This window comes from Mus musculus, chromosome 16 (genome assembly GCF_000001635.26).
Source record: "Mus musculus strain C57BL/6J chromosome 16, GRCm38.p6 C57BL/6J".
NCBI lineage: Eukaryota > Metazoa > Chordata > Mammalia > Rodentia > Muridae > Mus > Mus musculus.
This window is the reverse complement of record NC_000082.6, coordinates 96,179,719-96,193,269: the sequence shown is the minus strand read 5'-3', so window position 1 is coordinate 96,193,269 and position 13,551 is coordinate 96,179,719. Positions and strand designations below refer to the sequence as shown.

Here is a 13,551-nt window from a genome sequence, read left to right as displayed (position 1 = left end):
AAATAAGAGAAATGGACCCAGGAAACTGAAATCCCACAGAAGAAAGCCACACCGGTGTTAGAGATCCTAAAATCTGATTAGCTTAGTAGATTACATAATTGTGGCTAAATGGAAAGTGACAGGTTTGAAGCCAAATTACCTTGGCCTATCTTTAGTCTCCTTAATGGACTGGCCACTGTATGGGCCCGTGATTGATATAACATTTACAGGACCGTCAGGTAAATTCTTTTGCAAGCACCGACAGACCCTCACTTCCACCCACCTGAAGCACTTGGGGCCTGTAGATTTTCCTGTTTTGCTGTAACCCGCTTGGTATCTGACGGCACAGCTTACATACTTTACAAGTAGCTTGATTTGTGACTTATTTGTTCTGCGACTATTAAAACTTTACAAAACGTTTACCACGTTGGAACATGATATTTGAGGTAAGATAAATCTGTGTTCCAGGCCACGGTCATTCATATTTAGTTCCAGGATAAACTCTTCCTGTGAGAGCCCTGGTTTTGGGAGGTTTGTTTGTTTGTTTGTTTGTTTGTTTTGCATGACACTAATAAAGCTATTATAGCTTCTTACCCTTCTTAGCAACAAAGAATTTACAATTAAAAATGCCAGTTTTAACAATCAAACTCAAAAATAACAGCTATAATTCTACCACCTGAGTGTCTTAGCCTGTTGTTGGCTTGGAAATACTGTACACCAAACACAGTTTTTGTGCTCGCATTTAGTTTTTGCAAGAAGCACCACCATGTATAAAACCAAGTTAACAGGGACACTCTGTCCCCAGTCCTCTCCCTTCCTGGCACTGCGGCAAAAAGCAGGGTCAGCTATAAATTCCTTCAGCCGCCTGGGTTCCAGCTTCTCTGCGATCTAGACCTCCCAGGCGCCCTTGGCCCAAGTACGCATGCGCGCAACTGGTGCCCCGCCCCGAACCCTGCCATTCCGCCGGCTTTTCCACAGTGCCAAGTACTACGCGTGCGCACACCCGAACTAGCCATCCCAGGAGGCCCCGCGTGGTTTCCATGGCGACGCCCGCGCTTCCTTAAGTCCAGGGTGGAGGCAGCTGCGGGAGCAGCGCGGAGCAGGTAACGGCCTTGGCGCCGCCGCCGCCCCCAGCAGTGGTGGTCTCATCAGCCCGCGTCCGCCTCCCCGGAGCCGCTGGACAGGCCCCTTCCGAGGCCCGGCGCCGCGGGTTCTCTCCGTCCGCTCTATCCTCCGACCTGGCCTTGCCTCGGCGGAGCTGGTAACGTAGCCCCCCGGCGCCTCCCTGCCCGGGAGCAGCGCACACCCATCCGGGAGGATGCGCCGCCGGTGGGATCGCTGATCAGTGTCCCCCTCCACCTCCAAAGTGCAGAGAGCGAGAACGGGTCCCAAGCCTCGGTGCTTCGGAACCCCGAAGCATTCGCTACCCGGCTGGTGCTTTTCCTTCCAACCCTGGCACGCCCCGCGGGGCGTCTGCATCCTTCTGAAACGCTTCACTTGTTTTCCACCCACAGCTCGGCTGTGGGGCTCTTTGTCAACCCACCTCACTATGAGTGCTTTAAGATTTTGTTGTTTTCTTGACAACAGTTAACTCGTTTCGGGCCAGCCTTTTTTGGCGGAGTGTGACACCGGACTTGTTTTCTGTCTGCACAAATCACATAGATGGAGTCATCCCGTTCCAAAGGCTCAATGCCCACGTAAATGCCGCTGAGCCCATAATGTGTATATCAGCCCCGGCCCTTCTCCGAACACCATACGGTGAACTCAGCAGCCTGACCCTGTCTACCAGATGCCTAAGGCGTTTTCCATGCCAGCTTGTCCAAGGTGTCTGATAACCCCGCAGCCAGGCTCCTCTAAGATGCATACATAATCCATCCAGTTGCTGAAAACTTCATTCTTCTTCCACTCATCCGCACTTTTGTATCTAGTTTGACTTTACCAGCACATCCTTACAAAATACACCCAGAATAGATTCAACGGTACCATTTCTCCCAAATGGCAGTCAGTGCCTGGATTATTCCAGAAATGCCTTGCATTTCCCTGATAATATCCTTTCTCTACTTGAGCATGGTCGGTTTTTACTAATAAGATTTTATGGCCGGGCAGTGGTGGCGCACGCCTTTATGAAAACTTTAGTAAGAAATAAACACTGGAAAAAATAGTCAGGGGAGCTAGAGATGATGACCTGTCAACTTCCTCTGAATTACAGTCTAATGCTTTACAGTCACTTAGTAGAGGCAGAAAGAAAGCAAACAGGCACAACTTGCCCCAGCCCCCAAGGCAAGACTTTGCAATATCCAGAGACTGGAAACTAAGTAATGTATGAAATTGATAAATGATCAAAACCCACAAAAGTAACTAACCATCCAAAGGTTGGGCTTGACTCTTTCATGTTGCAACTCTTAAAGGCGTGTGTGTGCGTGTGTGTGTGTGTGTGTGTGTGTGTCTGTCTGTCTGTCTGTCTGTCTGTGTATGTCTGTGTGTGTGTCTGCCTGTCTGTCTGACCAACTAACTCAGAAAAGAAAAATGTGTGTTTCACTGGTGCTTTTTTTTTTTAATCATTTTTGAGACAGCATCTCAATATATAATTCTGACTGGTCTGAAATTTTCTGTGTAGACAAGGCTGGCCCCAAGCCTGGAGACACCCCCACCCCCACACACCCACATCCACTTCCAGAGTGCTGGGATTAAAGGTGTTCTTCACTATGCCTAGCTCGCTTGTAAATTTTAGAGTTGGGCTTTAGAACTCGTTGAGAAATCATCTAATTTCTTGTTTTAGGCAGCTGAGGCCAAATAGCTGATTATATTGACAAAGCTGGAGTGTAAATCCAGATACCTTGCCAAAGTCTCACTTTTATTTTTCTTCTGCCTCTCAATCCATGTTAATTCTTTTCCTCTCTAAACAGTGTTTCACTGCGTAGCCCTGGCTGTCCTAGAAATCACTCTGTAGAGCAGACTAGCCTCAAATTCAGAGATCTGCCTGCCTCTGCCTTCAGAGTGCTGAGATTGCAGGCGTGGAATGCCCAGCCATCAGTGTTAATACTTAATTTCCCTTTGTCAGGATTTAGAGGGATCAAACTTTTGAATCAAAACTTTGGTAAGTATTAGACTGCTTTCTTTGAAATCCTGGGCTCTTGGCCCCTCACCTGTACAGTGCAGTGTGCATGAACCAAGGGAAGAACTTTACTGGCTGTGTGCTTTTTCCAGCAGATGCTCTGCCCTCTGCCTTACTTACTAAAGGGCTCTAAGAACTCTTTATAAATCTCCCTGTCTGTAGCATGCCACTTACACTCTTGTTTGTTATACAGAAGTTTTTGTTTAAATACCATCAGTTTTGTCCACTGTCTCCTTCACCAGCCTGGGCTCTGTGCCTCTCCAAATCTTGTGTTTTCATGTAAGATACTTTTCTTTTTTTTTTCCATTTTTTATTAGGTATTTAGCTCATTTATATTTCCAATGCTATACCAAAAGTCCCCCATATCCACCCACCCCCACTCCCCTGCCCACCCACTCCCCCTTTTTGGCCCTGGTGTTCCCCTGTACTGGGGCATATAAAGTTTGCAAGTCCAATGGGCCTCTCTTTCCAGTGATGGCCGATTAGGCCATCTTTTGATATATATGCAGCTAGAGTCAAGAGCTCCGGGGTACTGGTTAGTTCATAATGTTGTTCCACCTATAGGGTTGCAGATCCCTTTAGCTCCTTGGCTACTTTCTCTAGCTCCTCCATTGGGAGCAAGATACTTTTCTTAACATGTGCATCTCAAAGCCATCTGATAGCGTTTTAGAGTAAGGAATGCAGTAAGGATCCGCTTTGGACTTGCAGATGACCACTCTGCTCCATGGGGGTCTTCTTGTCCCTGCATCCACCCTTATTCTGTCCTGGGCTTCTGTGTGGACCTGTGCCTCTATTCCATTCTGCTGCTACTAGGGCAGTGAGCCCCCCACAGCTTTGCCTCAGTGTGTCTGATGGGTGTGTCCTGTGGGCGTGGCCCTTGACCTGGTGTTTTTCAGTCTCCATCTTCTTCTATACTTGTTGTCTGTACTTTTGTATCATTTTTGTCCAGTTCCCAAAAGGTAGCCTTGATGCTTTGCCTTGATTATGTTAATCACATTAGGGGCCGCTACACCTTTAGAATCTTTGTCATTATGATGTAAGAACAAAATGTTTATATAAATCTTTTAGTGACTTAAAATTTTCTTCATAGAAAATAGATATCTATTTTCTAGGTCATCTTAGTTTACATGTAGAAAGGATTTTATATCCATTTCATACCCTATACTTTTATTTAATGCTCTTTTGGGGGACTGTGCATGTGTGCATATTCAGATACATGTGGATGTGCATGTGTGTGGGGGCCAGATTATTTTTAAGGAATTTCTATTTTTGAGTTGTATGTGCATTGGTATGTGCATTTGAACGCAGGTACTCATGGAAACCAAAACAGGATATCAGATCCCTGGAACTGGAGTACAAGAAGTTATGAGCCTAGACTCCAGTCCTTGGCAAGAGTAGCAACTGCTCTTAGCCAGTGAACACCTCTCCAGCCCCATCATCACCTTAATTTTTAAGAGAGGATGTTCCATGAACAGCTAGACTCACCAACTCAGCTGGACTGTCTAGCCACCAAGCCCCACGGATCCCCCTGCCTCTTGTGAGCCATAGGGCCAGCCTTTTACACGATTACTGGGAATCAGAGCCCGGGTTCTCACGCTCCTGTGACAGTCATTGTACGACTAAGCCATTGCCACAGCCCCATCTTTCTTAGTGTCTTATGAAGTTTTCTAAGGATACACTTGTATTTTCTGCAGTTAATCAGTAAGTTACCTGTCATTTTCCAACATTAGTATCTTTGGTTTTCTTCTTGTGTGCAATGATTTGGTTGTGAGCCTTGCCTTTAATGGCAGAACTTTCTCTCCAGCCTGTTCCTCATGTCTGGTTCCACTGGCTAATGCCTGAAGAACAATATTAGTTACTGGCAGACGGTATCTTTATCTCTATCCTCGTAGCAGCTTGATACTTCAGCATTACATGATGTTTGTTTGTTTTCCATGCTGGGGAAGAGTTCTCTGAGAACATTTTCAGCTGGGCTTAGCAGTAGTAAAAAGTTTTGTCAGAACACGACAGTAATGGACATGCATACAGAAATTAAGGTAGCACAGAAACTTCTGAAAAGAAACTTATTTGGATCATATTTAGTGAGCACTCAGTATCCCTAGGAATTTTTCAGGACTCTGAAGGTACAATATTAGACAGAGTCATCATCATGTCAGCCATAGTGAAACATATAGTAACATACAAGCTAAATGAGTAACGTCTGAGCACTCAACATGCTCCTGAGCGGTCAGTGCTCAGGAGGAAAGCAGTAAGAAGGGAATCTCCCCGGGAGTGAAATGCGCTGAGATGGTATTTCCCACCATAGCTGTGGGAGCTGAGCACAGCAGGCTGAGCCAGGCATGCTGAGCACTAACCCACTTCCCTGCATAGAATCTAGAACAGAGCTCCTCCTGAGCTCACCTGCTAAGGCATATGGTACAGGAGTCTGCAGAAAAAGCATTCAAGTCCTGCAGGCAGGACAGGCAATACACTCACCTCACCGTACCCAGTCATTACCATTTAAAGTATATATGTGGATTAGTTATAACTTCAGTGTGCAGTACTAGAACTTTTCTCACTGGGTCATGGGTGAATCATAAGCACTGGGGAGCAGGGGAGGGGCTATGATTGTAAAACCAATAATGAGAAATATTTTACATCGTGAGACCAACTGAGAACCATGTGTAAAATAGTCAATGCCACTGCTTAGATCTAAGTAAGACCAAGAGTCGGCCCGTCTGCCTAGAGACCCTTCCTTTTGACACTCATTTATAGTAACACATGATGCAATGCCACTTTATTTTCGTGGAACACCAGGAAACAAGAACAGGCAGCTAAAACACAACTCGTTCACATCTCACTTCAACACAGCTGTCTGACGATCACAGCCAAGCTCTTCCCAGGCAATGCAGTGTTCCTAACAAAAGCAGCTTAAGAGAAGATAGGTTTGTTCTGGCTCCCAGTTTGATGGTCCTTACTGGGGAAGGCGTGCAGCAGTGAGGGACATGAGGCTTCTGGTCATGGCCCATACAACCAGGCAGCAGAGAGAAATGACCTGAGGTGCTCTCCTTATCCACCCCAAACCCTAGCCTGTAAGACGGTACCGCCGACAGCTAGGCTGGCTCTTGCCACCTCAGTGAACCTAACCTAGAAGCTCCCTCCCCAGTCATGCCCCAACCCATGCCTGTAATCAACAGCACTCAGGAGGCAAAGGCAGGGCAGATGGATCTCTGAGTCTGAGGCCAGCCTAGTCTACAGAGGCAGTTTTAGAATAGCCAGGGCTACACAGAGAAACCCTGTCTTGAAAAAACAAAACAAACAAACAAACAAAAACAGTCAAGTTGTAGATTAAGAATAATTGCAGTGGGTACTAGGATGGTTAGGAGCACTGGCTGCTCTAGAAGAGGACCCAGGTTCAATTCCCAGCACTTACATGGTAGTTCACAGCCACCTGTAACTCCAGTTTCAGAGGATTCCACACCCTCTGAAGGCATCATGCTCACACATGATGCATGCAAAACACCCATACACATCATAAATTTTTAAAATATGAATAACTACAACTGCCAGTAGCCGACTACTGTTTGGAAGAAAAAAAAAAGACCTCAGTAGTATATGATGTATACAGTAATCTATAGTGCACACAAGCACAGTGTTTTAGTTATTTTTCTATTGCTATGTAAAGACACTGTGACCAAGGCAACTTATAAAAGGAAGCATTTAATTTGGGGGCTTAGAGTTGCAGTGAGTTAGAACCCATGACCACCAGGGTGAGGAGCACTACAGCAGGCAGGCAGGCAAGCAGGCAGGCAGGCAGGGCAGGCACAGCAGGCAGGCATGGCAGGCAGGCAGGCACAGCAGGCATGACAGGCAGGCAGGCAGGCAAGGCAGGCAGGCACAGCAGGCATGCCAGCCAGGCAGGCAGGCAGGGCAGGGCAGGCGCAGCAGGCAGGCATGACAGGCACGGCAGGCATGGCAGGCAGGCAGGCAGGCAAGCATGGCACTGGAGCAGTAGCTGAGAGTTTACATCTGACCCACAAGAGAAAGCTAATCTCAAAGCCCACCCTCAGTGACACCCCCCTCCTGTCAGGCCACACCTCCTAATCCTTCCCAAACAGTTCCACCAACTAAAGACCAAGCATCTGAGTATATGAACCTGAATATAAGCATTCTCATTCAAACCACAGCAGATAGATGATAGGTAAATAATTACTGTTCTTATACAAGTGTCTCTGAGAGATTAACATTTGTCTTTTAAATATTTTAGGGTTTTATGAAATATAGTCTTTGTTTAAAAAAGAGACTAGAACATGTCAAAAAGTCTTACCTTGGAAACTTCATGAGTCCCACAGTGACGAGTGCTCCCCATGCAACATACAGTTCATCTCCAGACACCTTAGGGAATGAATTTGAGAAAGAGCAACAGGTATGCAGTAACTCGTTTTTAAATATGTCAATATATGCTTTTTTTTTAAAATCTGCCTTATTGCAAAATCAGGATTGAAAACAAAGAATCTTGATAATTCGAGTGTCCAACTTGATCTAGAAGATTCTTTGTCTTCCTCTTTAACAGATTAAACAACAAAAAGATTTGCTTTTATTATGAGCAGCCCTCCCTTTGGTCTGGTGCGATCCATGAACGACATCAGCCAGATCAGATTCTCCACTGTAACAGATGGTTCCATTTCAGATTGTGTTCTGAGTCATGACAGCAAAGAAACAGCTGTACACCTTGCACTTCAGAGACAAAACTGTGCTTCAAGTGAATAAAACAGACACTATTATGCTGTAAATACCAGTGCTTCCAAGTGTAAACACTGCCAAAATGACCCTGAAGTAGACACCACCTCAGACGTGACAGACCAAAGGCTAGTGCAGGCCGGCACCTACTGATTCTATCTCAACATCGAAGATAATTTGCTTTTATAGCCTGGAACCTAACAAGCACTGAAGGAGCATCCTCTGAATGTGCTAAGTATGAAGAACACTTTGAGCTGGGCCATTACATGCCAAACAATGAGAAATTCACGTGTGGCCGGGCAGTGGTGGCACACGCCTTTAATCCCAGCACTCTGGAGGCAGAGGCAGGTGGATTTCTGAGTTTGAGGCTAGCCTGGTCTACAGAGTGAGTTCCAGGGACAGCCAGGGCTACACAGAGAAACCCTATCTCGAAAAACCAAAAAAAAGAAAGAAAAGAAAGAGAGAAAGAAAGAAACAAACAAAGGAAGAAACAAAGAGAAATTCACGTGTGAAAACAGCATAAGTATTTTTGGGGAACCATGAAATGCAGCCTACTCATGTTAGCTCACAGATACTCTAGAACAGATTAATCAGAACACACTCCTAATATTAGCCATCAATTAATTCATAACAGATCAAGGATGAAACTTGAACTGCAAAACTGAAAACTGCAGAGAGAACTTGATTCTGTGCAGCAGGCCTTGGAGATATCATCTCTGCCTGCACTTGACATGCCAGCGTCAAAGCCTGCTCTTGCTGAGTTACCCTGCCCATGGAGGGTTTCAGCCCTGTCTTGCAGCACAGGTGAACCCAAACAGCCATATTCAGCAACAGAGGGAGAACTTCAGAATACTAATGTTCCATTGCTTTGATGGGTATAATTTATGCTAAGTACAGGTACTGCTCTTCCAACCAACAACAGGATTATGGTCACATAAACTTATCATCAAAAATATGTTTAGCAGCCAGGTATGGTGGTGCATGCCTTTAATCCCGTTACTCAGGAGGCAGAGGCAGGGAGTTCTTGAACTCTGTGTGTTCAAGACCAGCCTAGTCTATAAACCAAGTCCAGGACAGCCAGGGCAGTGTTACACAGAGAAACCCTGTCTCAATAAATGGAAGAGAAAAAAATATCTCATGACACTGTTAGCATGTGGGTAGGTTAATCTGCAACACTCCTGGTGTTCTGGGCAGACCTTATCATCCTGTCCTACCTCAGGTCCAGCTCAGACTGAGCTCAAAAGACAGAACTAAGTCTGTGGGGAGAGGGAAACGGTGCTGCTCTCCTCTCCTTAGAGTGGGACGCCCACTGCCACAGCCTAAGGAAGAAGGGCTTTTCCAGGTGGAATCTCCAGGCCTGCAGCATGGCCCACGAATGACCCTCACTCCTGACACCACCCCTGTCTGCTGAGTGGGGACTGAGCCTGAGCCTCATGCCAACCAGGTAAGTTGGTACCACTCCACTGTGCCGTCCATGCCCTCACTCTCCCCGCTCTCCCTGCTCTCCCTCTGCTCAGTTCCACATCCATCCGCAACCTGACAAAGGACATCTGTTGAGAAAGAGAGAGAGAGAGTGCTGATATAAAATGTGAGAGACTGAAGATTTCCTCCTAAAATGCAAAACAAGCCAAGGACATCCAGCCTCTCCATCCTCAGAGGTTCTGTCCGGTGCAACCAAGCCGGAAAAGGCTTAACCATCCACACAATGAAATAATTCAACTCTCGTGATGCACCGACTACAGTCATCCACGGAGCTCGGATAAGAGGCTAGGGTGGCAGAGAACTAGAGAGGGCTCAGTGGTTCAGAGCAGGGTGCTCTTGCAGAGAGCACCCACGTGTCAGCTCACAACCGTGTGTAACTCCACTCCTTTGAGATGTGATGCCCTATGCTGACCTGTGTGAGCTCGGTACTCAGGTGGCACTCATACATGCAGGAGAAACCCACACACAAATAAATGTAGTTTTGTTTGTTTGTTAAGTATGACAAGAACCAGAAGACACTAAAGCAGTGAGTGAACTTAGGCTGCACAAGGCGAGGTCAGTGCATGCTCCGCAGCAGCAGCTGCTCACTGACAGAGCTGCAGGAACTAGAGCTCAAGGATGGTACTAGCCACAGCAGCCATGCTTGTTCTGTGAAAAAGTGAGAAGCTGGGCGTGAACCTGCTAACAGAACTCTAAATTAGACTCTTTCAGACTGGAAACTGTGGAACGGTGGCAAAAGAAACCCAAGACAACCTAAAAAGAGATGCACAGTGCACATGGATCGAGTTCTCAGTGGTGGAAGGCTCGGGGATTTACCCACAGATTGTGCACAATCTACCAGACCATCTTCTAGGCATTGACTAATTAGAAGTGCATATGGAAACTCAAAGGACAATATAGGCAGGATAGCCTTGAAAATGAAGATGAGAGTTGGAGGATTAACATGGCTTACTACAAGATAAAGCTTACAGTGTGGATGTGCGCTGGTCAGTAGTGAAGAGCTGAGTTTTGACACAAGTGAAAATCCTGTGCAAAACGTGCTTTCACAAAACAGTGCCAGGCATGGCAGCACGTGGTTTCAACTCCAGCTCTCGAGAGACAGAGGCAGGTGGATCATTGTAAATTCCAGGCCAGCCTGGTATACACAGAGAGTTCCAGGACAGCTTTGGCTGCATAGAGAAACCCTGTCTCAAAAAACACAAACAAACAAAAGCCAGTGCTGGAACCATGGGCTGAAGAGAAAAAGCTCTCTCAGTGCTGCAGCCGGTCCATCATCAGCCTCGTGGAAGGCTGAAGGGGCAGTGAGTGGTCAAGCAGATGACCCACACGTGCACTTACATGCCACACATACTACACTCATACACACTACACACACCACACATAGAGGCACCACATACACATATACTACCTCACAAATTTTTTAGATGGAATTGGCTGTGTGGACCAGGCTGGCCTCAGGTCAGAGATCTGCCTGCCTCTGCCTCCCAAGTGTTAAAGGCCTGCCACCACATTAGCCAAACACATACAACTTTTTAACTGCATTCCAAACAGTTGCCTTTTTTCATAAAAATATGTAGTTTTAGTAGGCCAAAGTTGGCCTATTGAATATATTCTTCAAAATTAGGTATGTTTTAGACCAAGCATTGTATTAGACTGAAAAGAACTCTTAAGCAAACAGACCTGGGTCTAAAACTCAGCTGTCCATTCTGAGCCGTCACTTCCTAAACTATAGAGCAGCGTGGATAATCATCATCTCACAGAACCACCTCCTGATTAGGTAAGCTAATGTATACAAGGCGAAAGGGGCAGGGACAGTAGCCATGGTTCGAGGCTGTAAAGTGTTGGTTATGACAGCAGCCCGACAGGCCTGAGATATGCAGGGACAAGACGGAGTTTCTGTCTTCAAGAATTTTTCAGCCACCTCTCCTGATACCAGCAGTGCTCTTGACAGTCCCTGTTTGTCCTAGAATCCCTTGAATCCCTCTTCCAGGAGAGAAGCTAGTCTCTGTTGATGTTTGGAACGCTGTGTTTTTATAGACATCTTCACTCACACACACAGACACACACACACACACACACATACACAGACACACACACACAATGGAACTATGGAACTGCTGGTGTTTGTCTCCTTGTACAGATAGCCATGTGCAGCTCCAGGTCTGTCTTCTTGAATACAATCTGTTATACGTTGCTCCAGCACTTCCTGCAGTTACCTGGCTTGCCAGACCCTCTGTGAGAGAAGCATGAAAAGTACTTTTCAACCAAGCATACTGGTGCTCACCAGAATGCCAGCACTAGGAGAGAGACACGAGGCGATCATCAGAGTGAAGGGTCATCATCAGCTACATACCTGAAGGCCAGCCTGTGCAACACAGGACTTAGTCTTAAAACTCACTGTTCAAGCCTGAATTTGGTTCCCAGAACCCACTGTGGAAGGACAGAACTGACTCCTAAACATAGTCTTCTGAGCCCCCACCCCAAACACACACAAAAAGATTGTGCACACGAAACTTTCTTTAAAAGTAAAAAATGTTAGAAGATAAACTCTGTTGAATGAATTCTTTATTTAACAGTATTAGTCGGAAAGACTTGTTTCCCTTTACAGAATTGCGGGGCTCTCGAATGCTAGCTAAGCATGTGCTCACGTGCTCAAGGCCACTGAGCTGCGTCCCAAGCACAGAGCCTCTTTAAAGAGTGCTGTAAATTAGGGGAACTTTTTCTTCTCTGAGAAGGAGGAGGGCAGGCAGAGGGCAGGCAGGCAGACAGACAGACACTCTGTACCCCGGGCCAGTCTAGATATCACTATGAAACCCCTATTAGCCTTAAGCTCAGAGCAGTCTTCCTGCCTCGGCTTCCTTCGGGGAAGAGGCAGTTGCAAGCACAGGACACCATGCCCGGTCAGAGAGGAGCTTCAGTTGAAGGGACCAGCAGGGACAACTGGCCAAACTCGAGGCCGGGGGGGGGGGGGGGGGGGGCGGGTGCTGGGGGTGAGCAGCCACCATTGAGGCAAGAAGTTAGGGGCTGGCCTGTGCAGCTATTGGCGACAAGGCCAAGCGGGGCTGGGGTCGGGCTGGGGGTGGGGCCACAGAGTGTTTTTTAGCCCTCCAGGGCATCCTGCACCAACGCCTGAGACTCCCTTTTTTTTTTTTTTTTTCATGTGCATGGATGTCTTGCCCGCATGTTTGCCTATGCAACACATGTATGCCTGGGTGTTCATGGAGGCAAGGGAAGGATGTCAGGTCCCCTGGAACTGGAGTTACAGACCGTTGGGAGTTTCAGCGTGGGTACTGGCCCTCTGGAAGAACAACCAACCCTGGTAACCTCTTAGCCATCTCTTCAGCCCCGATATCTGGGGTTCTTAATCCAGAGGCAACGGTTCTCAAAGCAGGACCTTTGCCTGGAATCCTGTCCACTGCTACCCAGAAGACTGTGCCTGAAGAGAGAGCTCTTTGTTGTGCTGGGACTGTGTTAAGTTCTATCCACATTGTGAAGCCAGAAAAGGGCCCAGGCACGAGCTGGAAAGCCAGGGTAGTCATCTCACTTCTGACCTGTCGGAGCCTCCTCTGTGCAGGAGGGATCGTTGCTGCAGGCACGGTTTGTATGTCATAAAGGTAGCAGTTAAGCAAAACGCTAGTCTTGCTAGTCAGTTCATATGGCCAAGATTCTTAGTGGGACGTATGAATTGCACCGTATGTCCCATCAGCCAAGGAGAAGGCTTAGAGCCTTAAGTACACACAGCAAAAGACAGAAAGCAGCACGGGGCACTCGAAGCCGCCAGGAGAAAGCGTTGTGTTGCTGCTGCAAAGGACCTTACACCAGCTAATGCCTCTTTTGCTTTCTTGATAAAACAGAATCGAGAGCTGAATGAAAAAGCCATGCTTTCAAAGGCATCTGAGACGGACTGGTTTGTCTCCTTCTACTGATGAGGTAGGCAGGCTACTCTGCAAGAGCTTCCCAGAGCATGGTCCTTCCTAATGCAAAAGCCTCATGAGGAAGCGTTGAGCCTCTCCCTCCCAGCTCAGTTGTGCTGAGAATATTCACCAGGGGTTCCTCTTACCTGCCACTTCCTATGCCGTCCTTTTCAGATAGCTCACACACACCGAGAGAACCCAAACATTTCTTCCTTGAATGACATCAAGTCCACCTCTGAGGTCACTCAACAGCCCCTGATAAACCAAAGACTTACCTGAGCATGGCAGCATGCCTGTGATCCTAGTGCTGGGGAAGCAGAGGCAGGAGAATTAGAGATTGAG

The 13,551-nt window shown here is 47.0% G+C and overlaps 1 protein-coding gene across 3 annotated transcripts in view; it reads left to right on the top strand.

The window, feature by feature from the left end:
• Nucleotides 1-1,012: 1,012 nt before the first annotated feature.
• Nucleotides 1,013-13,551, top strand: part of Lca5l (Leber congenital amaurosis 5-like) — a 33,852-nt gene continuing 21,313 nt past the window's right edge. For 2 of the 3 annotated variants that reach the window (NM_001001492.2, XM_006523061.4), the window contains exons 1-3: nucleotides 1,013-1,082; nucleotides 7,341-7,499; nucleotides 13,150-13,225. In NM_001001492.2, the coding sequence (NP_001001492.2) occupies nucleotides 13,221-13,225 (5 nt within the window). In that variant the 5' untranslated portion in view covers nucleotides 1,013-1,082; nucleotides 7,341-7,499; nucleotides 13,150-13,220. The remainder of the gene's footprint in view (nucleotides 1,083-7,340; nucleotides 7,500-13,149; nucleotides 13,226-13,551) is intronic. The other variant, XM_006523062.4, reaches the window with a different exon arrangement.